Genomic DNA, 26,575 nt, shown 5'->3' on the forward strand with positions numbered 1-26,575 from the left:
CACTGATATCTGGACAGATAGTCCACCTGGATAATAACGCCCTGCAAGATGAAAGGCAGCTGTAATCTCAGCTTTTCTATCTGATGGCTGTATGAGTTAGTTTCCTTTTAATATGCATCCAGCCATCAGATTCACACAGTACATTTAGAGACACATTCAAAATTAGAGTGTAATTACAGGTGCTGCAGAGACAGAGCAGCACTGTGACAAAGCACAGAGGTGTGGTAACAGGGGATGTGTGTGCTGGGAGGCTGGAGGTGAGGCTGGAGGTGCAGTGGTTAGAGAGTTTTCCAGAGCACTCCTTGGGCAGTGCCCTAACATGCTGCCTGGGAGTGGTCCATGCTATGCATGCCAGGTTTAGAGGGAATAGAAGCCATCTGACTCAAGTAGCAAATTTTTCCTTTTTAAAACCATAGTTAAATATGATCGCTCACTCTGCTTCATATCCCTGTGAGCTGCTCTTCAGGTATTTTTGCCATCTTAGTCTCAAAAACTCTTTCCTAGTCCTCTGTTTCCAAATCTACCTATACATAGGTATCACAATCAGTCTTTCAGTTTATCTACTGCTAAATACACTGTTCAAAATTTTTTCCACATATTAAATATATATATATATTTGCTGTGAATGTATCTTGCTCATTTTTGTGGTCAGAGCACAGCAAACTATCCATCTACATACTTATTTTTTTTCCTCAAATTATTTAGAGGTGATAGCAGTGTATTTCAGTGCAAGCAGGCTGCCCAAGGAGGCTGTGGATGCCCCATCCCTGCAGGCATTCAAGGCCAGGCTGGATGTGGCTCTGGGCAGCCTGGGCTGCTGGTTGGTGACCCTGCACATAGCAGGGGGTTGGAACTGGATGAGCACTGTGCTCCTTTTCAACACAGGCCATTCTATGATTCTATGTCAGGATGCTTGTGGTATTCATAGAGCAGTGCTATATAGAAGACTCATGGTTCAGCATTTCTTGCAAATCCCTTTGTGTATTTCTAGCCTTTGTATGACATCATCGGCAACATGACAGTTTTGAAATAATCCCACGGTTGGAGAATGAATGGCAGCTGCTTTAACAGCTCGCTGTGTCTCACTGACAGAACTGAATGCACGCAGTAAAAATAATAATAATTAAGAAAATCCAGCAAGCTATCCAAAGCTTCTGCAAAGCGGCCAAGAATGTCTCCCACCCAGATTCAAATAGAAAACCGCAACAGTGATGATTTATTCACATCCTATCTGTAAATAACACACCTCAGGTTCGCAAATAGAACAGGACACGAGGTGGCTGCCAGCAGACAGGCTTTCTGCCAGCTCCAGGAACCAAGCCCGCGTGTTTTCCACAGCCCTTCACACACCCAGCAACGGGCGGCAGGGAGAAGAGCTTCGTCACACGAGGAAGGGCTTAGGAACCTCGGATGGCGTTTGGTGAGTCACAGGATCACGGGATGGCGGAAGGGACCCGCGAGGATCGCCGAGCTCATTCTCCACACAGGACCATTCTCCACACAGGACCACCCGAGCTCGTTCCGCGCCCTGCGGTGACAACCCTTCGAGCGCTTCCCACTCGGATCTCGGCTCCGTCTCGCCGCGCCACCCATTTATCGCTGCCTATTCTCCCACCCACCATCACCGTGCTCCCTTCCCGGACCCGCTCGAGGTCCGCGGGGGCGGACTTTGAACCAGCCCCGCAGCCGAGCCGGATCCGAGCCTGCGGAGCGCGGCGAATTCCCGTGGGAAGTTTGTGCCTCGCCGCGCCCCGTACCGCCCCGAGCTCTCGGCTCCACGTTGGCCGCGCAGGCGCAGTGACGCGCTCACCTGCTGTGGGAGGGGGGAGCCGGCGGCGGCCGAGCGGGGCAGGGGCTGGGGGTCATCGCCGTCTCAGCGTAGGGGCGAGAGAAGAGGAGGAGGAGCGGGAGGAGGGCGAGAAGGACTACAGGGAGGCAGCGCGCTCCCCTCGCCGCCATGTTCAAGAAGCTGAAGCAGAAGATCAGTGAGGAGCAGACGCCGCCGCGCGGCGCTGGGGGCCGGGCCGCCCCCAACCAACATCAGGTAGCGCAGGGCCCGCCGGGGGGTGGGGGGTTAGGATTAGGGTTAGAGTTAGAGTTAGGGCTTGTCGTCCTGCTGTCCGCCCGTCACATCCCCCAGTCCCTTCAGCTTCCCTCATTTGGAGGCCGGCTATCGCTCGGTTTAGCCCCATGCGTGTTTTTAAAGGTGGAAAAGCTGAGAAAAAATTTTGTTCTCACTTTTACTTTTTTTTCCTTAGCGATAATTTTGTTGGCTTTTTTTTTTTTTTTTTTTTTTTTTTTCTTTCTTTCTTTCTTACTTACACTTCTGTCAAGGTACATGATTAGCATTGGTTTCTAGAAACTGCATTTCCTAATGAAGCACTGTTGTGTGCAGGCTTTGGCAGCGGCCATGGCCAGAAATGTGATGATTTCATGCGTGTGCCAAAGCAGAAATCTTCTCTGTGCCAGTTGGGTAAAAAAGCCCTGACACAAGTTAACTTTACTTCATCAGACTTTGTGCTGAGACAGGAGCTGTAGCCTGTGCCTTTTTGAGTCTAAGCTGGGTTAAGTATGCTTGAAATCTTGGAATCTAACAGAGTAGAAGTGATGTAAACTCAGCCTCGTGCTAATGGCAGGCTGCAGGCGGCAACTGCGCTCTTCTGACAGATCAGCCATCGGCTGCCTGTGCCCAAGCTGGATGAAACATGATGCATGGGTGATCCAGCGTTGTGTGGTCTCCTGGTTTCGACCCTGCTGACATTCAGCTACTTAATGTTTGTTTTAATTGCTTACCTGTCAAATAGGGGCAGTAATTCTGGAGATAGATTGTCTGCAAAGCTCTTTCACAGAATCACAGAATGGCTTGGATTGGAAGGGACCTCAAGGATCTTGAATCTCCAACCCCCCCGCCACATGCATGGCCACCAAGCTTCACGTTTCATAGCAGCCCAGGCTGCCCAGGGCCCCATCCAACCTGGCCTTGAACACCTCTAGGGATGGACGGGGCATCCACAGCCTCTCTGGGCAGCTGTTCCAGCACCTCACCACTCTCATAGTAAAGAACTTCCCCCTGACATCCAACCTCAATCTTCCCTCCCTCAACTTCAAACCGTTTCTCCTTGTCCTGTTTTGTAGTTGTCAAGTTTGAGCCCTTTCATATCTATTCATTTTGAGTCTTCTCTGGAGAGTTGAAGAAGTACATTTTTGTCACAGTCGGGTCAGAATAGCATACTGAGTTGGTATGAGTGCTGAACTTTCAAGTACAGTGGTAAGAGACCTGCAGAACTTACTGTTACTTCTAAACAGCCAGATCACAATACTTAGTACATGATGTTATCACCCAATTAGCAGGACACTCACTACGTGTGTTTTCACTATATATGAGTACTTACTAGAAATCAACATGGTGGATAAATTTGGGCCCAAATGGCTGTGGTTGCACTTCTTTATTTTTCTCTCACATCCACAGCCAACAGTTCAATATATTATAGTCTTTACTTGGTTGTTAGCATGGACAGCATTAACAGGACAAATGTTAGCACTGTTAAGTCTTATGAAACATAATATAAGATACTTTCAACCAGTGTGCGCTGCTGTGGGCAGGCTGTGTAACTCAAAGGTTGACATGGAGGAGCAGACAGAACAAGAGGAGACTTTTGTTTATGTGTGAAAATTTCTTGGAGTATTACTTATTCTTTGATCTCTGGTACTACTAGCAGGAAATTGGCGTTATATTTGTTCCTAAAAGTGAAATAAACTGATCTATTAGCTCCCGTGCCTCATTTCAAAATAGATTCTGTAACGGAGGAAGGAGGGCAAAGGTACTGAGGCCAGTAGAATGTGATGGAGCCATGCAAGGGTGTGGGAAGTACTTCTGTTCCCTTGCTCTTACTAGATACATAAATAAACTGTGTTCAGTTTACTGTGTGCTCAGTCATCTATGACAGACACTATGAGTTACCTCCTGGTGAAATACTTTCAAGCCAAGTTTTCCAAATTTCAACACTTTTTGTTCTATGGGACTTGTATATGCATTCATTTTTGCTCTTTTTGTTCCTGTACCCTGTCACAGGGAGGCCTCACTTGTCATCCCCTCTAGGGGACACCAAACCTGTCAGCTGCGTTCTAGCTGTGGTATGTGAGGCTGTGATTACCTCTCGAACACTGATTAAATCCACAGGCACCATTTCTCCCATCGTAGCATTCATCTGAATGCTTTTTCTCATGAGGTCTTTGCAGGCTTTCCTCTTGCACATGAGTGATTAGCTAATGGATGTTAGCTCCCTGCATCTGAAAACCTGTCTGATGGAGGACACGTCAGCTTCTGACTGCTGACAGGGAGAAAAAAACTGCTTTTGCAGTTGGAGGCAAACGTTTGATCTTCTGAACTTCAGTTCCGGAATTGTGCTGTTTGTTGCATAGGATCAACGGCTGCTCCTGCTGCCCTGCGTGGTGCCCGTGAAATGGCTCGAAATTGTCTGGCCAGATGAGTGCCAGCAGCAATAGCAAATGCACAACCACCCAGGGCAGAGCAAAGAGAGGCCTTCATACTCCTAAACAGCAGCTAAGTGCTGATGAACGTTTGGAAACCTTTCTCACTCTGTGTGGTGAGGGCTAGATGTCTTCATATAACTCACTTTAGGCTAGATGGTGGAAGGAAGAGGAGCTGGGATAGGTTGCTGTTGTTGTGCCTGGTAGCCTTTCAGAGCACCCAGCACAGTCACGGTCTTGAGGTAGACATTTCGTAAGGAAGAATTTATGTATGCAATCGAAATGATGGTGCTGCAACAAAGTGTGAAAGGATTTGAAACTTTTGTTTTTTTTTCATGGTAACACTGTTGTCTGGTTATGTTGTTGCATTTATCTAAAGGGAAATCTCACTCAGTAGTTTCTTTATATGTAAAACTTGCTGATATTTTAATATTCTTTACTTCGGTATTGAAGTTCTCCAGGTGAATGTTGAAGCAAGAGGCTGGCAGCTACACTTGGGTTGGCTTGGCCTGTTGCAACCTCACTCAGCACAGAGTTGTGAAATGCCTTTGAATGGATGTTCAATACTGATAGGAACAACTTTGTACTGACATCAGAAAATGCGTCATGTTCTGCCACTGCCCTTTTCTTTTGCTTAGATGCTATTTTATTTTAAACAGTCTTTTAAAAAGTTTTTCTTCAGTCAGGTTTTTTTTTACTAATTTCTTAAAGGAATTCGATGGTATTCCTTATGTGAATGATCAAATGCCTGTCAGAGTGCAAAACTTTTGAGCCATAAACTAAACATGAACATGTTAACATAAACTAAACTTGAACATAAACATAATGCATTAATACTTTAAACAAGTGTTAATACAGATTTGTTGTATTATGAATCTTGAGTTTCAAGTGTGGACAGAGAGCACCATGGTTGCTAATAATCAAAATAAGTATTTTGTTGCATGCTTTCATGGCTGTTTCATGACATTTTATGCTGTGTAGACTTTGTGCTGGGTACAGTCATAGGTGGCATAGGAAGCTGATTTTGGTTTCTTTAAAAGGAAGATGTACACAGGGTTTTGCTGACATGTTATAGCCAGTAATTGCTAAAATAAATGAAATAAATTAATTATTTATTAATAATTAAAAACAAATTAGTTCTGAACTGGCGATGTTACTGGTTGTTGATATATGTGATTTCTGTATAGGTTCCCCCCAAGTCTCCTCCACCGACTGACAAAAGAAGCAGATCGTCTTCATTGGCAGAGCAGAATGATGAAGGCACTTCAACGCCAGACAAAGAGGTCAGTTCAGAACTAGTTTTCTGTATTTTTTTTGCTTTAATACTTCCTTTAAAAAAAGCAAAACAAAACAAAAACAGCTTTGTGTTGAGTAACATTTTTTGTTGTTTCTCAGTCTATTTCTTGTGCATTTATACACAAGAACAGTCTTATAGGTTAAATCCCATAGTGTTGACTGCTAGTGAAATGGAACTTGAAGCTGTAACTTAAACATTAAGAAGCTTTTAAAATCTTTCTTGAAGTTTTAAAAGTCTTATCCCTGAGCTGAACTCAGCAACTGTGACAGAAGTGACATTCAGAGAGATTATTTTTTCTTCCCTTTTGTTTGAAAAGTTGGGGGAGTTCTGTTAGCTGTTGGGGTAAATTGAGCCTAAAGTGCCTAAAGTATTGAAGTGAAGCCTTATCAGTGTTTCTGACTGTACCAGTAATAATTATCAAATTTCAGAACAGTCTCAAAAAACAAACAAACAAACACAAACAAGAAAACACCAGCCTAAAAATACAGGCATAAAATATGATTAAATTTGCAATGACTTGCATAAGCAAACTAGAGATAATCTGCACTCGTCCTTGTTCAGATTGAGCACTGTGTGTTTTGCTGGGGTTATTTTTGTTTGCTTGTTTGTTTTTAATGGCAGGATTAAGAATAAATAAAAAAAGAACCGATTTAGAGAATGTGAAATAGACTGGAGTGGTGAAGCAGGGAATGCTGGTGATTCTGTGAAATTGTCAAAGGAGATCTTCAGCTCCTAGGTATAAAACCAAATTTCCTGGTTTTGACTGGGGAGAAGAGAAGAAGGTGCACTTTCTTACCATGGGCCCACCTACTTCAGTTTTTAACACATTTTTGTCAGCTGGTAACCAGTTATCCTGAAATTTGCCTTACACTGTTGAAAACACTGCCAGTGATTAATGCTTGACAGTTTGTTTTCTGCAGTGATAGCAGAAACAAGGCAAAGACTATCTTCTGGTTCTGGTTTGTGCTTTAGAACAGCAATATTAAGGTTTCTAATAAATAGTGTGTTTTTTTTTCCTGTGCTCTTGCATATATAGAATGACTTCCATTTGTCACTGGAGGGAGGCTTTCTCTGAACTGATACTCCATAGTGTCAGCAAGCAGTGTAAGCCCTGGTAAATTATTAAGCATTTTAGGAAAGTACTTTGCTGCATTTGTTTGTTTTTGTATTAAGTGCCTCAAGACAACTAGTAGGATGTGATAAAGGTTAAAGGAACAATTTGACTGGGGTGGTAAGTCGCTTTTAAGCAGCAAAAGCTTAGTGGAATATGCTTAGTGAAGCTATGAGACACAGTGCTGTTTGTCTGTGACTGATTCACTGGGTTTTGTCAGTCACTGATTTGGCGCTGCCAACACAAAATTTTCCTCTGTTTTCAGTGGCAAATAATAAGGGAAAAGAATAAGTGCTTATTCTCCTCTTCCCTTTTATTATGCAAGTACCAACTGTTTTGTCCACTCAAATAGTACAACTTACTCATTGAGTCAAACTCAGTTTTCTTTAACTTGCCTTTAGTTTTGGGAATGGCTGCTTTTATTCCGTATCTGAAGAAGGTTCACATTCCTAAAAGCTTATTTTCTTCTTTAGTTGATTTAATAAAAAATATTAAAACAAACAAATCCTATCTTCACCATTCTGATAACGTTGTATTTTAAGAAATGAAAACATTCTGAAGTATTGTTGAGCTCTTCTGACTTTACCTATATATATATATATCAACACTTCCTGGGTTGTTATTCATTTTTGCCAATTTTGCCTTCTAGTGTTTCATTTGATTTTGTTGTGCCCCAGTTTCTTTTTTCTACTTTGCTCTTCAAGACAAACAGGTGAAGCAAAGAATCCCCCACAGGACATGCCAGGTTTTGCTGGAAGAACATTATCATGCTCTAAATACAGTGATTACTCTTGGAACGATCAGAGAGAGAGGGAGAAATAAGATTAAGAATGGCAGTGGAGTACTAAAGTGACCCCAGATTTATAGTTATCCCTTGGCATAGGGGGTTGTTATGAGAATTTTGCTTATGAAACACATTCTGTAATTAAAATTCTGAAAGCAGTAAGGATGCTAAAGGAATGAAAATCTCTGTTTTTTAACAAGGTCTGTTTTCACATCGAATGGAAATTTTACTGAAAGAAAGATAAATGGCATTAAAGCTTCTTTTTCCAAATATTCCTCATAAATATTAGGACTGGTTAAAAGCAGAAAGTCTTTCAAGTGTATTTGTTGAACTTTCCTAAAGTTCAGCTCAGTGGCAGTATTTATAGTGCTTTAAAGTAGATGCAGATACTACAGACCATCTCTGAAAATACACACAGTAATTATAGGGTAGGAGGAGAGAATTTTAAGCAACGTTATTGTTTGATCATTCATATGTTATTACATATGTTGTCAACGGTGTTATGAAGAACTAAGGTTAGACAACATTTAATTCACTGAAAATGTTTGGCTTTGAAGGATGCTGTAATGTTTCTGTAGTACATGGATAGGTATTAACCAACATGGTATAGAAAGCTTAAGCAAATAGAACTCTGCAGTGTTTTGGAGTTCCATTGTGTGTTTTTTCACCTCTCACTGGTCTATTCTATTTTAGTATGTATAGATTAATAGGTATTTTAATAGATAAATGTTCACAGAATCACAGAATGGCCAGGGTTGGAATGGACCTCAAGGATCGTGAATCCCCAACCCCCTGCCACAGGCAGGGCCACCAATCTCCTCATTTAATGCCAGCCCAGGCTGCCCTGGGCCCCATCCAACCTGGCCTTGAACACCTCCAGGGATGGACAGGGCATCCACAGCCTCTCTGGGCAGCTGTTCCAGCACCTCATCACTCATAGTAAAGATGTTTTCACACTTTTGGTGCTGCAATGTCAAGGCTACAGGTATGGCATGTGGAAACTGCAATGTAAATTCAATATGTTTAGAATTTAAAAAAATCAGAGTGAATTAAACTTGTAATTGGCAATATGATTGTGATCAAAGAATTAAAATAAAACCTTCAGGCAAACATTCTTACTTGATGCTCTTCAGTGACAACTTTTTCTTTGTTTTTTTTTTTAACTGCAAGTGCTGTCGGATTTAAAAAACCTCTGCACTTCATTTAAGGAACACTAGCATAAGTTTCTTTTATTGTTGCCTTCATTCTTTGGCTTCTATTTCAATAAAGCTGTGACTCTCCATGGAGGATACAGAGAAGCTTGTTTTGTTTTCTGTATAAGGAAAAAGCAGAGGTCTCTTCTTATGTGAGATGAAAGCATTTATTGATACTTAGCTAGAACTTCTTCAAACAAGTTGTCCATCAGGTGCTTTCTGCGTCGGACTTCTTGTCATTCGAAACAGATCTGCATGATTAAAACCAAATTCTTGCTACTTCCAGTCTTTTCCAGAGAAGAACAGAGTTTGGTTTTCAAATTTCAGTCTGTTGAGCAGAATTTGAGGGCAAATGCATCAATCATCCTCCTTATCTTTCCTAGAAATTCAAATTTTTCTGGTATGCACAAGAGCTGCTCCGTAAGTAATGCCTCCTATTTTATTGTTTTGGCCCACTGTGTCAGACATGGATGTTGGTAATATGGTGATAAAGGTTGAACCTTCCCACCAGTATTCCATTACGTTTTGTTGTCATGCGAAAGATGGCAGCAGAGGGGCAGTCTAACAGAATGGTATCTGATATGAAAGTGCATCTGAAGCAAGTGTCTGTCCTTGAATTCATCCACGTGGAAAAAATGGCACTTTTTGATATTCATTGACACTTGCTGAACGTTTATGGACACCAAACAGTGTATGTGAGCACAGTGAGACAGTAGGTGGTGTGTTTTGGGAGTGGGCAGCAACTTGAAAGACAAACCAGATTCCACAGGGTCATGCAGCTTTTTAACTTGCTCTGCCAATGAAGTGGTGCTGTTGTGCTCTTTGAATCTGTTGCGGTTTCCATGGAAATAAATGGGAGGCATTACTTTGGGAGCAATCTATGACCTATGTAGTACGATGTGTCCACCCAGTGAAGATAAGAAAGGTAGTTTGGGGCCACCAAGCACGAGCAAACAGCCAATGGCTTGCTGTGTAGGACTTGTCAGTTATCCAGGTCCAGATATCACTCACATCCTCAGGAGTGTCATGGAAGTAACAGCAGAGCACCGCATATTTAGCTCCCTTTAGAGCTAAAGATAAACTAGCAGTGGGCTTCTCAGGCTTTATGTTGACTTCTAAAATGAATTGAAACACTTTTCTAGCATAGGCTAATAATAAAGGAAGCCAAGTAAAACCAGAAATAGTTTTTGTTTTTCTACCTTAGTTAGTGCTACATCTTTTATTTATTCATCCAGTTTGAAGTACTTCCAAATAAATACTGCCAGGATCAGTCTCTGTTAAATGCAACTTCAAAACGGAGTTTTGGAGGCTGTACAACCTAGTTCTTATCTGAAGCTTGTTTTTTATAGCTCTTGATGCATGCACAGATTTGTTTAGATAGCTCATGAAAATGAAAGCAAATCCAGAAAGGGCTGTTTGTTCAGTATTACCTCTTCCTGTAAATGCAGTTCAGAACTCATTGATTGAAGCTTTTTTAATTGGAGAGAACTCTTGAACTTTGAGTTCTTTCTCCAGTATTTTAATTCCACGAACACAGTAGGAATGAGGTATGAAGAGATCATTATGAATTGCACAAACCTATTCAATAAGCAAATTACTGAATTATTCACAACTTTTCTGGCTTTCCCCGTATTGGGCAAATAAACTTTTTTTTCCTTTTATTTTTTTTCTTCTTTTTTCCCCCTTACTGTTGGGGAATGGTATATTCCTCTTAGTTACACCTGATAGCTGACATCCCTGGCTTCTTGAGCAGAATGAGTGAACTACTGGCTTGTCTTTTAGTCAAGCTTGTAGTATAATCTCTTTCCCTCGGTTTTACTGTACATGTATGCATGGAAAACTGTACACATACAATTAGAGAAGCTTCTAAACATCAATATACTTGAAATGCACATGCACCATGATGTACTTGGCTAACAAAATGTGTGAATTTGCAAGTTTACATAACAGCATCTTCATCTGAAATTCTGAGAGGGAATGACTGCCTTTGACAACCAAGCGTTATGTATATGCAATATGAATTGATTCAATAATTCCCGTCTTCCATGAACAGTAAGAGTTGAGTTGCACCATAATCCCCCTTAAATTCTGTCTTTTCTTTCACAGCCTTCTAAGAAAGCTTTTGATGTAGGGGTCATAGCTGCTTTAGTTTATGCATTCCATTCTTCAGAGTCGGCAGAGCAAAAGAAGATTTGAGCGGGGTGATTCTTCAGAGGGAGGAAGAATAGCAGAAGCTATAAACATGATTGGTTCTGGGGTTCAGCCTTCAAAGAACAAGTAAGACTGCTTAACCAAGACCAGACTTGAGGGCTGAAGAAACTCTGTTTCTAAAACCCTGAAGAGATTAACTCTCAAGTAACAATACGTAGTACTTAAAGAAGTGTAGCATCATCTGGTCTTTTGGTTAATTACTTAATTTATCTCATTTCTAACTTTTTCTGAAAGGTAGAAATCCTTACTGTTGGTCAGTAAGATAAAGTAGAAGTTCTGTATTATGATAAAAGATCAGCAACATCACATACTTAATTTGGTGCCTGAGTTAAAAGTCAGTGTGCAATAGGGAGTTCATTTGTTCATTTACCATGGAGCATGCTTGAAGCATAGAATATCGAAAGACTTTAGTAGCATTTTAGTTTTTTTTCTCTAAAAGGCTTTAAGTGCAATTTGATGGCATTCAGAGCACTAGAGAAAACTAATTAAAGCATTACTTAGATTTTTGCAAATTCTCTCTGGTCTGAAGCATGCTAGGAACAATTGGATTCTCTACCTGTCTAGTTTACTGATTACATCAACTGACATTAGGCTGAGGTGGTAGTGCTAATGATACATTAGATAGCTTAGCAGTAGATGCTGCTTAATGTTTCTGACCCCGCTAAGGTCATTAGGAGTGGCACAGTTCTCAAGCAGGAGAACCCATTGTGGCAATATTTCCAACTGTTTTGCTTTGGCAGGCTGCCTTTTTTTTCTTGTCGATTTTTTTCTTCTCTTCTTTTTTCAGGTATGGGTGAATCATTTTTAGTGACTAAGAAAAAAAAAATAAATAGCTAGCACTAACACCATGCAGAACTGTTAGAAATGAAGAAGTGCTAATAAAAATGATATATACTTTGGGAAGTATTTGGTAGTGTTATTATAAGACTTATCTAGCAGCACTGCCTATAATATAACTATATAAAATAGCAGGTAATGAATTGCTGGAGCAAAATATGTATGAGCAACTACTTAAACATTTTCAGTGTTGAGCATCCAACATCTGAGAACAGAGGATGAGTTCATTAATGAGAAGATACAGCCAGTTTTAAAAGGGCTACTTTAACCAATAAGTATCATTCTTGGACCATGACTCTCTTTTGTAGCTGTTTGAAGTGTGAAGCTCATCTATTGGTTAATGGGAATGAAGTATCTTGTGATCTCAATTTCACATGATTTTCTGTTCTGCCTCAGGCACTATTGTTGTCTTCTACCTGACTTTGTTTGTAGGGTTTGTTCCTTCCCTTTTGTGCTAGCCTTGTCTTCTTGGCAGTAGGCTCGAGCAACAGCATGGTAATGTAGTGATGTGCTTGCTTCAGGCTTCTGGTTATCATTTATGAAACTCAGCAGTATTGTCAATTGCTTTCTATTGTTTGTGTTAACAATTGTTTGCGAGACAGACCCAGAGTTGTATGTCGGCAGATTTAAGTAGTATGGCATAAGAAATAAGAAAGCATGTATGAATTTAACAACGTAACAATAAGTAGTGTGCATTGGGGTGGCTTAGGCTATGCAGATGCTGGTACCTTGGATATGCTTATCTTGCTATGGAAAAGCTGCCAATTGTCTGCCAAGTAGCTGGAATGAATTTTTAAGATCAACTCCATTGTTTAAGCTTCTTTATTGTCTTTCCCATATGGTTGGGTGTGGGTGAGTTTTTTTTCTTGTTTGATTTTGTTTGGCTTTTTGTGTGTGTGTGTGTGTGTGTGAGACAGTACTGCTTTAGCCCTCCTGCTAGAACCTTATTACACTTATATAGATGTGGACTTAAAGGCATTACTAAAAACAACCATTCTTGGATGACTGTCCACTTTTTTATTTCAGATGAAGAATAATTTCTTAGAGGTGAAGTAGGATTTTTTTTTTTTTTTTTTAATACAAGTTGTTTGGGTAATGCAAGGAATTTGGTTTATGCGAAATGCTGTGGTGAAATTGCACAGTCTAATATTTTGAGAAGCAAGCATTAGCCTACCATTGCTAGGAAATGGTAATTAGAACCATCTGGATTCTTGAAGTCCTTGGCAGTCATGTTTTGAAAGCGATTAATCTAAGCTGAAAGTAATGTAAGTTCCATTTCTAAAATGTTCATCATCTTTTGGTTAATAGTGTTCGCCATAATCTGTGTACAAGTACTTTCAAAATGGTGTTTCATCATCCTAACTGGTGTTGTCTAAACGTTATCCTGTATAAAGCATTCTGCGTCTTAAACATTTCATCAGCATTTCATTTCTTGCTGAGAATTTATGTACTTCTGATTCGTGAGGCCATCAGGCTTTCCTGTAGCACTGCTGCTTTGTGATTATACACTTCTTTTGTGATTGTTTTTCACATGTAGTTTTGAGAGCAAAGAGGGCTCAGTGAGATCAGAAGGCAAGTCACCTACAGAACTTAAAAAAAAAAGTCAATGTCAGTACCTGAAATGCTTTCATTATGTTGGGCTTGAATACAATACTTTTCAAAAACCATGTTTCCCATTCTTCTAAATAATAAACTGAATGACCTAATGCATAATTTGTGCTCTTGTCCTACCTTTATCAGTGTCTTGTCTCATGAACTGCTGTACCTTCTGACAGTGTTTTCAGTAGTGTCAAAAAACAGTACAATTTTGCAACCTTCTTTACCTTATCATTTGATTTATCTTCGTTTTCGTACTTTTTGCATTGAATGACAGCTTCTAGCCGGGATGATAGCAGAGCCTGCTTTTCTCTCTGAGTATACTATCTTTGCTTTGGATCCCACCAAGCAACCTAAGCCACAGAGTGACGGTGTGGTGAGTCCTCCCACCCCTCTTAGTGATGCCTTTAGGAGAGGCAGGAGAGTCCTGTACTAGAAGGCAAACCTAGTGTTGCTTGTGGCTTGTTCTCACAATGGCATCTTAACTACCTTGTTGCTAACCCTGCACTAAATTTCACTGAGTTAGTACCTGATAGCTCCTGGCTGGTGTGCTGTATGATGTGAATTTATTGTAACACCAAAATTAACACATTTTCTGTTACATGGGTAACAATACTTTACTCAACTTTTAAGTAATTGTTGCACAAATTTGTACACTTGTTGCTTAGAATTCGATAATGCTATTGAAAGTCTTCCTCTTCATTTTATGTATGTTTGTATTTCAAGATAAATAAATATGATAAACACTGAGATTGCATGTAATTTTTGGACACAGAAACATTTTGCTGCCTACAGTGGAAGGTTCAATGTAACTTACTGTTGATGGCAGTAGGAAATCGTTATACAGAGACAGAGAAATTCAACTGCTTCTAATTGGTAACCTGAATGGTATTACTGTGAGGCTGAATGGACTTTTTTCCTAAATTGTTAGATTTCATTTTAAATATATAGTTGTTTGCATAATATACAAATTATGCAGATGGCAAAGCCTGGTTGGAAGAGAACAAGACAACTGGAGAGAAAATAGCAGGCACAAGAAGGAAAGCGGCCTTCTAATTTCTGACACATACAGAAGCAAAGCTGTGTGATTCTGATTGTTGCCATGGAACTGGGGTGTCCTCCTTCATGTGCTTCAGAGCCATGGCATTCCTGAGTGCACAGCGATTCAAAACATGCTAAAATCGTGGAGTCACATATCATCCTCAATTCGTGATTCCTTACGTTCCTTTTCTGATTTAGCAAGTCCTTTCTTGCTGCTCATGCAGAGGCTGAAAATGAAAAGACGCTGAAGGCTATAACAGGGTGTACACTATGCTGTGATGGGATTGTCTCAAGCTAGAAATGATGAGACTGAAACTGCTAGAAAAGGTGATTTGTGCAAAGACTTTGTGTGTGCCAAAGTGTTTTTTGCTTGTTATCTCAGAGCACAGCTTCATTACTAGCTCAGGCATAGTGCTCTCCAGATTGAGCTTTTTGAGGAGGTGCAAAGTTGATATTCAGACTACTGAAATCTGAAGCTTTGGAATAGTTTTTAGATTTTGTAAGCATTTTTTTTTTCCTTTTTAGTTTCTAGGTATTTTGACCACATTCAAGGTCCAGTAATAGTTACTTTAAATTCTGCAGATAAAATTAAGCGTAAACAATCATGGACTGTTTTTCAGTACACTGCAGCATATCCCTTGTACAGCTGGATTGTGAAAAGAATACAGTCATGTGAGTGCTCCAAAGTTGCCTTTGTATTCTCTGTATATACTTCAGTGCCAGCAGTTGCCATCTTGTATGTTTACATGCAAAGCTGCATGCGCTGCAAGTAATTACAGTGTGGGAGTTACAGGTAATGTGTTACCAATGAGTGTTTAATAATCTTACCTGTAAAACTGATTTTATTTTCTGAACCTTTTGACAAGAAGTGCTCTCAGTGTAAGAATTCAGGATGGGTCAGTGAAGAACAGAAAACAGCGATGAAAAGTCTTCAAGGAAGAAGAGTGCTGGTTATTACAAATACAAGAAAACCAAAGATGAACATATGGGAAACCTGCATAAACTAAAGATATAGGAGAATGAGCGTTTCATCAGCACACACAAACATATAAATAAGTTTTGCTAAGACAGGCTGGTATTTTAGCTGTGTGTGTACAGGTGATGTGTGATCCAAGAGAATGGGCAGCAGGGCGAAGTGGCTGGAACTGTGCTGGTTTTTTTGCTCAGCATTGAGGAGGCTGGCGTAAGCTCTCTGCTAACTGAGCTTTGGGGATTTCCTTACATGAAAAAATACAGTGCAGATATTGTTGGATGTGGAGGTATTTTTTTGGAGAGGAAAGATTGTGGGGAAAAAAATGTATACAAAACTCTTCTTCCTTCCTCCATAATTTACTCAAAATTTTGCGGTGCTTGAGGAAGAGAGGAAGAACAGTAGAGTGTTTTTAAATACAGACACTTAAGCTTTAAATTTTTAGGCACATGAAAATATTTATACCCTTAGGAAATAAATAGTATGATAAATCAGTTTGCATTTCAGGAATAAGAATGTAGGGAAGTACAAATATCAAGAGTTCCCCGAGGGTTCCAGTTAAAATTGAGCTCTGGTTTATACCTCTTAATGATGGAAAGCAAACATTTTATTAATAATTGTAAACTGTCTTTGGATACAGATACAGTTGTTGTGTTATGTTCTGGGGAATAATGGAAGACTTCTGTTGGTCAGGAAGCCTGTCATTTCTCTAGAGGTTTTAAGACTCAAAGTGCCCACACTTTTTGCTTCCAGTTTCACCAAACCAACTCTTGAGGCTTACGAAAGGCTTCTAAGCTCTTCAAAGCCTCTTGAATCTATATTTATATGTAGCAACCTTTATTCATGCTTACCTTTCACTTTATGGACACTACAGAATGACCCTTTGCCCTAGAGCACAGGCTAGGGCAGTTAGAACTGCAGCAGCTAGGTATGTGAGGTCCAGGTTCTACATGAAATATAACCAGTGCATTCTTGTGATTTATTCTGATAGCAAATACAGTCCTAAACGTAGGCTCTGCTTCTGTTCACGTAGGCTGAAAGCAAAGATACCAGCACAATGAAGAGGAAAACTTTAAAAGAGGTGGCATTAGTTTCAGTTTTGAGATGGCATTTTTTTAAAGGATCTTAACAGTTGAAAAGGATACTTTTTTATATGTGTTTATAAATTTAATGTAATAAATCTAATTACTCTTGTGTTTTAAAATGACTTAAATATTATTAAAGTATCATTATGAAGTAGATGTACAAACCCTACACAGTTTCCTTTAATTCTACTGATAATAATCAGAATAGGTGGTTTTTGAAAGGTGTAGTTAGTGTGAATTCTTGCTGAAGTATGTCTTTTCTCTCCTGTTTGTCGAGTACTGGACCTGGACTATCACCACTGAAATAAATAGATGCTTTATTGTAAAGCAGAAAGTAGTTTTTTATTTGGATTACCCTTACTGCTGGCTTTCCAGTTAAGAAATGAGAGAACAGGTAATGCAGCCCAGAGTAAAACCTGGGAATGCTTTAGTTCAAAAACCAGTAAGAGCTCTTAATCCATTAAAACCAAACCCACTATGACAATGTGGTGCTATTAAATGGAACGCAGATTTTGTTCAAGCCAGACGAAATGCAATTTCCAAATCCAGACAGACTTGCTGTGTGGCTCATTATTGCTCATTTCACCTAGTCTGAGTCTGTATGGGTATCTGCTAATTTCTCGAGCTTACTTAGCTGTCTGGATTTCTATCTTCTGTGACATTTCAATACTTTATTGAGTTTGGTCCATATCAAACCATACTGAAGCCCCTTTTTTTTTGTGATGCATTCCTCTGATGCTTGTGCTTCCATGCATATCTGCACATCTTAATTGGAAAGTTACATTGCTCATAACCCTATTCCTTATATTTTGTTCAGTATTTTTCAGTGCATCTCTTGGAAAAAAATAATATCCAAGAGAGTTTCTAGCTTGTTCTACTACATCACTGTGACCTGACTTCAGCACTAGAAAACTCTCTGAATCTGTACATGTTTAGGGAGCACCTGAGCACAGGGCATAGGAACAGCAGAACAGACAAAGGACAGAAAGGTCTGAAATCCACAATGAAAATAAAACTATTGTTTTTGTAGAATTTTTTTCCCCTCCTTATTTGGGAGTGCAGAAAAATGTATGTGTCCAGTCTTACACAAGATGTGTTCTCTGAAAGTCTAATATTGGGCTTTCTCGGAGTCTAAAACAGTGTTAGTGTTAATGGTGTATTTGTCCAAGTAACAAGTTTCTGTGTTTTTTTCCCCTCTTTCTATGCCTTCTTAAGTAGAGGAGGATGATGTGATTTCAGTGTTCCTCACATCAGCTGTAGACACTGATCCCCAGTTCAATTTTTTTTTCCCCTGCTGTTAGTTTGTCTTTTTCTGATGTTCCTTTGATCTGTGCATAAATGTTACATAAATAATCATTATGAATAATTTAATTGGAAATGTTGGTGTTTGCGGATGTCTCATACTAATCTATGCACACATAGCTGCTTGGTAGTTCACTATATTGCAGCAGTATGTTTGGAGTTTAACAAACTAGCTTGTTTGCATGAACATATCGGAATAAACATTTTAAAGAAAGTACTGGAAACACAGACAAGAAAAAAGCATGGGTGTCATTTGTAGGAATGATGAAATCTAGTCATTAGTCTATTCCTTCTAACTGTTGTTTTTCCTCCTGCAGCATTTACCTAAGCAAACAGTTCCCAGATCGACTGAAAACGATGGAAGTGAGCCAGCATCCCCTCAGGTACTTATGGGGCTTTTGTTTTGTCTTTCACTGCCATGGTTCATTTGTATTAACTTAGCCAAAGTGCCCAGTGTGCATCTTCATGCTGGAGAAGGGATGAGAAGTACTTTGGCATGTTACTAAGATGGTATTAAGATAGAGTTACTTTCTAGCTGAAGGAAAAGAATTGATAGGCTTAAAAAAAGTCGTCACTAGTAATAAGGTGGAGGTCATTCTTTAATACACCTCAGAAATAGGTCTGGGTTGCTGTAGTGGGATTAGCAGCAATTCCTACTGTGTGCATTCCAGCCTTTGTGTGGGCTGCATCGTTTGGTAGTGCTGTAAAGTCACTGCTGTAGCACCAGCAATGTATATCTCCATAGCATGGGCTCTGCTGTTTTAAAACCTCACAAGGATTTGTGTTGCACAAATCAGTAATTGCATTTTGTGTAAAAATCTTAAAACCATTTAAAATAAAAAAGAATCTTCAAGATCCCGTTAGAACTGTTGTACAAGGACTTTTACAATGAGTTTATTTTCTCAATCGTAGGAAAAGGTTTTGGTATCTTTGCGATAAATGCAAACTTCTGTTTAATACATCAAGAAGTGAGTCACATTTATATGTTTTAATTTGAGATAAAAAGTAAATGCAGCTATTTGTTTTAGTTACGTATTCACTTTCTGATGGGCTTGCACAGTAATATATGCTTCCAGGAGAGTAAATCAGAGCTGCAGTGTACTGAATTTAGTTGTTCTCTGAAACTGCCCACACCTGGTAGTTTGCACGGCTGTTTTTTCCACACAGGGAGGTGACTGCTAAGGGAATGGTAGAGATGGTGTCATCTCTAAGGTGCTCTGTTGGGTGACAGTGGTCCCTTGACCTTACTCAGGTCTCTGTTTCCTCAGCCTTACTGTTTTTGTCTGCCTAAAAGCAGTGCAGAAGTAACTTCTTGTTTGGGTTTTCACAGCCAAGTGATGCTCAGTCATTCACCCAGCGTCTTCAGCTCCGAGTTCCCTCCATGGAGTCACTGTTTCGAAGCCCAGTGAAAGAGTCCCTGTTCCGCTCTTCTTCTAAAGAGTCCCTGGTACGAACGTCCTCCAGAGATTCTCTGAATCGGCTGGATGTGGATGCAGCTGGTCCCACCTTTGACCCACCTTCTGACATTGAAAGTGAGACCGAGGAGGTTTCAGGAAATGCAGACAGCCTCAGCAGGGAGCAGCTGCTGCAGCGACTGCGCCGAATGGAGCGCAGCTTGGGCAACTACAGAGGGAAATACGCTGAGGTAAGCGATGGCACTGAAGAGAGAGGAAGGAAAAAAGTAGGACTGGTATACACAGTAGTGAGTCATCATTTTTTCTCTGCAGTTTTCCTCAGCTTGGAACAAATGCTCTTGTAGATGGCATGGACTTTCAGTGATGATACTAAATCTGGTTATGTTTGGCCTAGGCAAGCCAAAAGTTTTGCTGGTAGCGCGATGTGGAAATACTTCTCACAGAATCACAAAAGAGCTGAGGTAGGGAGGAATCTGAGTCCATCTGGTCCAATCCCTGCTCAAATAGGGCCACCCAAAGCATGTTCGGGTGGCTTTTGGAGTTCTCCTTGGTTGAGTCTCCACAGCCCCCCAGGCACCTTGGGCCAGTGGTCTGTCAGTTGCAAAGCGCAGAAGTGCTTCCTGGTATTCAGAGGTAACCTGGCAGGACAAGGGGAAGTGGTTTTAAGTTGAGGGAGGGAAGATTTAGGTTGGATGTCAGGGGGAAGTTCTTTGCTGTGAGAGTGGTGAGGTGCTGGAACAGCTGTCCAGAGTGGCTGTGGATGTACCATCCCTGGAGGTGTTCAAGGCCAGGTTGGATGGGGCCCTGGGCAGCCTGGTCTAGTATTAAATGGAGGTTGGTGGTCCTGCATGTGGCAGGGGGGTTAGAGGTTCATGATCCTTGAGGTCCCTTCCAACCCTGGCCATTCTGTGATTCTAATGTTCCAGTTTGTTCCCATTGCTTCTTGTCTGGAAAGAGCCTGGCTCCGTCTTTGCCCTCCCTTCAGGAATTTAGGGACATTGACAAGAGCCCCCTGTGCTTCAGGCTGAACAATCTCAGCCTCTTCTTGTTGAAGAGGTGCTCTGATCCCTCCATTATCTTGGTGGCAGCCTTCCCTTGGACCCTTTCTAGTATGTCCGGGTCTCTCTTGTGCTGGGAGGCCCCAAACTGGAACACTTAGTAGTACTTCAATTGTGGCCTCACCAATCCGAAGTGGACAAATCACCTCTCTTGACCTGTTGGCAGTGCGTTGCCTGATGCAGCCAAGACTGCTATTAGCCTTCTAAGCAGCAAGGGCATGTTGCTGACTCGCATTCAGTTTTGTAGCCACCAGGACCCATAGGTCCTTCTCTGCAGAGCTGCTTCCCAGCTGGGCCCTTGGAGTTATTCCTTCCCAGGTGCAGGGCTTTGGTGTTGCCTTGTGGAACTTCATGAGATTCTTGTCAGCCAGCCTCTCCAGCCTGTTCAAGTTTCTCCCTTTTCATCTCTTGTTTGTAAATAATTACTTGCTGTTGGGAACACAGTTGAGTGTCACTCTGTGTGTTTTCCTCAGCTATATACCCAGATACAGGTCCAGGAGGTTTTCTGGTGAAAGTGTGTACCTGGGCTGGTATTGAGAGTAGTGCTGAGCATGGCTAACTTGTCATACTTTGCTTCTGTAGCTGTACAGCTACACTGAGTGCTTCACTCCGTGCATTTATCGTAGACAGACACTTTGTTTTCAGTCATTAAGTTCTGTTCACCATAACTTCTAGGTATACCACTTCTAAGTTTTTTGTTGTTCTGTGTGTTTCTGTGTGGATTTTTGGCTGTCAGTGCCAAAATGCATGCAAACTAAGAGATATACAGCAACTACTGTGTTTAACGTATATCTTAAAAAATTAGCTGTGTTTCATTAATTCATTCGTTATCATCTCCCATTCTTTCATAGTCTTCCAGTTAGTATAATAAGGTTATATTTTCTAAAGGTTTAGGTAAAAAAGTGTTGTTAAAATGGGAATTCTCCAAATTGTAGATTTGGTTTTGTGTTTTTAGTGCAGTCTGTCCAGCAAGTCCTCTCTATCAAAAAGATAGTTTTTGTGTGAGAGAGTTTCTCCAGATCTTTGGATTCCATTTAAAGACGTGTTGGAGTTTGGAAGAAAGGCATTGGACATATAGTGAGAATTTTAAGATTTAAAATTCTTTCTCGTTGGTGGTAGAGCCCAGAGTTGGCATCTCAAGAATATAGTTTTTGTTTTCTTCTAAGTATGAAGTAAGTATGACTCAAATTTAACAGTAGCTTTGAATTCTGAAAAGTTCTAATTTATTTTAAATTACATTTTGAAGATGTTAATTGACTTACAGATTTCTGGTTTTGATGTTTTGCATTGGTTTTCCCATAGTTTTTCAGTAGTTGGAAGAGTGCATTGTGATTCCAAGTGCCATTATGCTACTTCAGCTTCGGACAGCTTAGGCAATTGTGATCAGATTTTTAATTAAACTAAATTGTGCAGTTACTCATGAAGTCCTTTTGTCAGCTTACAATGAAAAATGTTGTTCATTTCCAGTCTGTCTGCTCGTGTATGTGCAAAGCACTTGGGATGAGAGCGTTCACTGTTACACAAACCTTTTTCTCCTAGAGTTGAAAGTGTACTTTATAAAGTAAAATCATTTTTAAATTTAAAGTTTAAAAATGTACATCCCTGTGGAGGCAGTTCTCTGGGGTATAACTTTCTGATGTAGTTTTTTGACCACCTGTACTTAAACTTGGGAGTCCTTAGGATTATTTTCAGTGAAGGGAGTGCTGTGCTTGAGTGGTAAGTAATCTATTTGTTTTGATACATAGACTTTATTTAAGTTATTTTATAAGTGGAAAAAATGAGCATTGCAGAAGACAATTGTTTTCATACATTTCTGTCAAGAGAGTCTTCCAAGTAAAGTAAGGAGTTTGAGAATGCATGCGGTGATACAACTAAGCAAATTATTGTGATATCTCTAAGTGGATGCATTATCATCATTATTACTGATTTCTGTGTTTTAGCTGGTGTCTGCTTATCAAGTTATCCAACGAGAGAAGAAGAAGCTACAGGTAAGCATTGCTGTCTTCTGAATCTTGAAATATATGGTGCAAGTGCACCAAAGTGTCCTTTGTTTGTATTCATTTATGTGTACTTCCACATGTTTACATACACTGGAGTGTTTTATTTATAAATACAATAAACAGAAGACTGTCTTTTAGCTCGGTGCCCTTAGAAATCTCAGCTAATACTGGTTTGTGCAAATAACTGAAGCTGTTGTACTTCTGCCTTTTTGAATGGATCAACTGCATTCGTGTGATGGATTGCCAACTCACATTTGGCAGTTCGTTACAGTACTTACACATCAAATTTGACTTGAAAGAAAAGTAAATATAAACACAAATTCTTCTGTTGATACACAATTCTATCAATTTATTTATACTTTGCACCTGCAGTTACATTTAATATGGTTTATTCCTTTTTAAGGGCATTCTGAGTCAAAGTCAGGATAAAGCACTTCGCAGAATTGGAGAACTGAGAGAGGTAAATTCCTTTATTGGTTGAATGTTTGCTTTCCTCCATACGTGCTGAGGATCTTTCTCTGTGCCTGGTTTTTGATTTTAAATTCAATTTGGAAAATATTTCCTATTGCACAGCAGGGTTTTTAACTGCTTGCTTTTATTGCCTAACATGGGGCTATTTCTCTTGTTTATTTCCCATTCAGCTGATTATTGTCACAGTCTAAGGCAGAGCAGTTTGTAGCACCAGCTGAATTGCTTTTCTGTTCATTGTGAAGCTGGTTCAAATGCATGTGGTTATTGCAGTGTTGTTGGGGCTGGCATTAGATGTGGCTCTGCAACTTCTAGCTTTTTTAGTATTAAGAAATAATTATACTAGGTAAATATAAATAACAGGCTCTTCATATAAGGGTTTTCATGGCTGTTGAGTTCACTGGTTTCTTTTTTTGTTGTTGTTTTGCTTACCTTTTTTTGGATAGAAATAATTCTAAAACTACCCCCAGCCTTTCAGACAAATTGGCTAGTCAGTGTTTCTTTCCAGTTTGCTACAAATATAGAAATGTATCCCACGTCAAGTGTATAGCTGTATGCCCCAGGAGATTTAATGTTCCTGCGTATTGGTGCTTTGTAAAGTTTGAGAGGTTTATATATGTCAGAATTAAAGTGTTTTCATTAGGAAAAGGGTTGCGTGTTTGCATACTGAACTTTTAGCATGTTTTGACAAAGTTGTTTGATTAGAAATAGATGTAATTGTGTGCTTATGTTTAAAAAGAGATATAAAACATATATACTATGTTATCCTAAAAGTATTACAGATGTAAAGATTCTTAAAATCTAAGATTTAAATTCTTTATTAATATAAAATATTCCAAATCAATTCTTTAGCATTCTGAAAGCCCAAATATTAGAACGTGTAGTGAAACAGTCTTAAAACTTGAAATAATAGTAATTACAGTATACAAATAAAATGGAAAGATTCCACTGTGGAAACTGAAGTGTTACAGAGTTCATCGTTCACTGATGCAGCCACTTATTATCAGCATTTAATTAAAAAACAAAACCAAAAGGGCTGTCCTTCATCATACAGTCTGTTCTTCCTGTAAGTGTTTTGGAGTAGACGAGTTTCTTCTGAGGAGGCCATGTAAGAGCAAATGAAGTTTTGCTTGTTATGAGCTGATGGTGCAAAAAGCCCTTGCATGTAAATATTTATTCTGCTTTAGGTTTTGCACTGGGATTTTCCTGTTAAAAATAATCCCTCGACAGTTCTTGGTGTCTCAGCTCTCAGACAAGGATCAGAAAGGGCTTTTGAATGCAGAGGTGTATTGCAGTGCTGGATTCAGAACATTTTGTTGGCTTTTTGCTGTGGAAGGAATTGCCTCTGGAGCACAGGAGGAAGATGTGATCACTACCTGTTGACAACTAGAGGCAGCATATGGATCAGAAGTGGATGTGGTTTGTTGAAAGGGGAGGGGAACAGCTTTATTTGAAGCTGCTTTGCAGTACTGTCCTTTTGGCTTGGTCAGTGCTCACCACTGCGGTGAGCACCAACACTAGTTGGTATTTACTGGTTGGGGAAGGGATAGACAGCAGGAGACCATAAAAGTGAGATTGGGGGTTGAGTGAAAGCAAAGCAGGCAGCACTGTGTGCCTTGCATTTTGTCTCATTTGCTTTTTCATCCTTTCTTTATGCTTTCTGTGCTGCAGCTAAGCCTGGCTGACAGCCTTATTTACAGATAGGCATGTTTACAGGCAGTGCTTGCTTTTACACAAGCAGCACCCTTGCAGAGTAATGGTGATAGAACTGTTGGCTTTCTGGGGTAAATCTTCCTAGTGAAGGTGCGTGTGGATTAGGAAATAAAAAAACACATGTAAATAAAGTGATTTGCAGTGCGTGAATGAAACCTGTATGGTTCTGGTTCTCTCAACAGGAAGTTGAATGCAAATGTAAATACACCAATTGTCATAACAACTAATTATTTAAATAATAATCAAAAAATAGACAAACTTTGAAAGCAATCAGACACTGCCTCAAAGTATTTTATAGTGTAAATATAGTAGATATTTATAGTGTAAAATAGTGTAGATATTGCTTTCATATTTAGGTTACATCTACAAGTTTCTAAAGCTGTTCAGCCAAATGAATTCAAGTACCAAGTAAAGCCACTCTGAAGTTTTTTGGCATCCTCTGTCTCATTTGAGACACATTCAAGATTTAAAAAAAAAAACAAAACTAAAGAACCCCTATTACTTTCTGTTGTTACAAATGGCATGTGTCATATTACAATTCTAGTGTATTGAATGAGCATAAGGGAAATTTGCATTTCTGCTGTTTGTGTTGATTTAATCTGGTGCCTAAATGCAGAGTCTGGTTTACCAAAGTGCATTTTGTAGATCCTAGGAGAAATGTGTCTGTGGAAAACAGTTTTTAGGAACAGGCTTGAAGGGATCCTACCACAAACTGGAAGAGAGGATCCTTGATAATTCTACGTCAAATCCTAATCTCTTATTTAGATGCTGGTATTCCTGTTACGTTGCTTAGTGAAAGAAATGGATGCTTTGTGGTTTTGTTCTGAAGTTCCAGTTGCAATGAGATATTTTTTACTGTTTCATAATATAGAGAGAAGCTCTTTAAATTCGTGTTTCAGTTTTCATTTGAAGTGTGTTTCTCTATGGTTCTCAGGAGCTCCAGATGGATCAACAAGCTAAGAAACATCTCCAGGAAGAATTTGATGCTTCCTTAGAAGAAAAGGATCAGCTTATTAGTGTTCTGCAAACTCAGGTAGAACACCATCACCAAGAGATGTTTTTAAGAACTGTTTTTTTCCATACACTTTTTATGAATTTCCTGTATTGAGTGTCCATGTTTTATTATAAATGCTGTTGTGTTTTAAGGCTTGAGAGTCTATGATTCCCTAGAAATTAAATAGATACCTTTAGAATACCTTTGGAAAATCTCGTTCTTGTTAAACAGAGATGTTTGATCTGCATTTAAATACCTTAGCAATGTCTTTGTTATCAAGAACATAACATTAGCAGATATTTGAGCTAAAAATGCTTTTGTAAAATACATGGATTTTCCTTCGTTGATCTTTGTTGTTTCTCCACTTCTAAACATACTATTTTTGTTGCTTGGAAACATAATTGTGATTTTTTTAAATGCTAAAAATAATCAGACAGATTCTTCCTTTCTCTGCTTGAGAACAGTTTTCTTAACTTTCTCTTGTTCTGCAAATGAAAACATGGTCATCTTAGATTCCTTACCTTTTAACAAAAAGAACATTTTGTTTAGGTATCGTTGCTGAAGCAGAGGTTACAGAATGGTCAGATAGGCATTGAATTTCCTGATCCAAATAACCAGTCTGAACCACAAGTTCAAAGTCAAACAAAAGAAATCAATGCAGAAAATATTGTGGAACCAGGAAGCGATGGTAGGTATTGGGGCTTTTTTAAAGAGATCTTGGGTGTGGGGGGAATAAACCTGCTGTTATTTATGACGGAGTAAAGGAACTTAAGGCACAACATATTTGGGCTGATCTCTTTTAAGTGTTCCTCTATATGAAGATATGTGAGCCATAGAAATCCCAGTGTTGTTTAGATTTGGTTATTGATTGTGGGATAATATGTTGCTGTATACCATGAAGTACTATGTGACTTCATAGAAGTTAGGATTCAGATAGAGATAAACATGCATCTTGAAATGGTCTTTGTTGAGGATCTGCCATGATTTTTCTGTTTAGGTAACTTGTGGT

At 39.6% G+C, this 26,575-nt stretch overlaps 1 protein-coding gene across 4 annotated transcripts in view; it reads left to right on the forward strand.

The window, feature by feature from the left end:
• Nucleotides 1-1,360: 1,360 nt before the first annotated feature.
• Nucleotides 1,361-26,575, forward strand: part of GOLGA4 (golgin A4) — a 59,085-nt gene continuing 33,870 nt past the window's right edge. The window contains exons 1-9 of one of the 4 annotated variants that reach the window (XM_042888432.1): nucleotides 1,361-1,420; nucleotides 5,679-5,774; nucleotides 13,798-13,896; nucleotides 18,236-18,301; nucleotides 19,249-19,563; nucleotides 22,332-22,379; nucleotides 22,795-22,851; nucleotides 25,507-25,605; nucleotides 26,116-26,254. In XM_042888432.1, the coding sequence (XP_042744366.1) occupies nucleotides 13,810-13,896; nucleotides 18,236-18,301; nucleotides 19,249-19,563; nucleotides 22,332-22,379; nucleotides 22,795-22,851; nucleotides 25,507-25,605; nucleotides 26,116-26,254 (811 nt within the window). In that variant the 5' untranslated portion in view covers nucleotides 1,361-1,420; nucleotides 5,679-5,774; nucleotides 13,798-13,809. Of the gene's footprint in view, nucleotides 1,421-1,858; nucleotides 2,045-5,678; nucleotides 5,775-13,797; nucleotides 13,897-18,235; nucleotides 18,302-19,248; nucleotides 19,564-22,331; nucleotides 22,380-22,794; nucleotides 22,852-25,506; nucleotides 25,606-26,115; nucleotides 26,255-26,575 lie in introns of those variants that run through there. The other 3 variants (XM_042888429.1, XM_042888430.1, XM_042888431.1) reach the window with 3 other exon arrangements.

This window comes from Lagopus leucura, unplaced genomic scaffold (genome assembly GCF_019238085.1).
Source record: "Lagopus leucura isolate 7727_CA_CO unplaced genomic scaffold, USGS_WTPT01 Super-Scaffold_100157, whole genome shotgun sequence".
Lineage (NCBI taxonomy): Eukaryota > Metazoa > Chordata > Aves > Galliformes > Phasianidae > Lagopus > Lagopus leucura.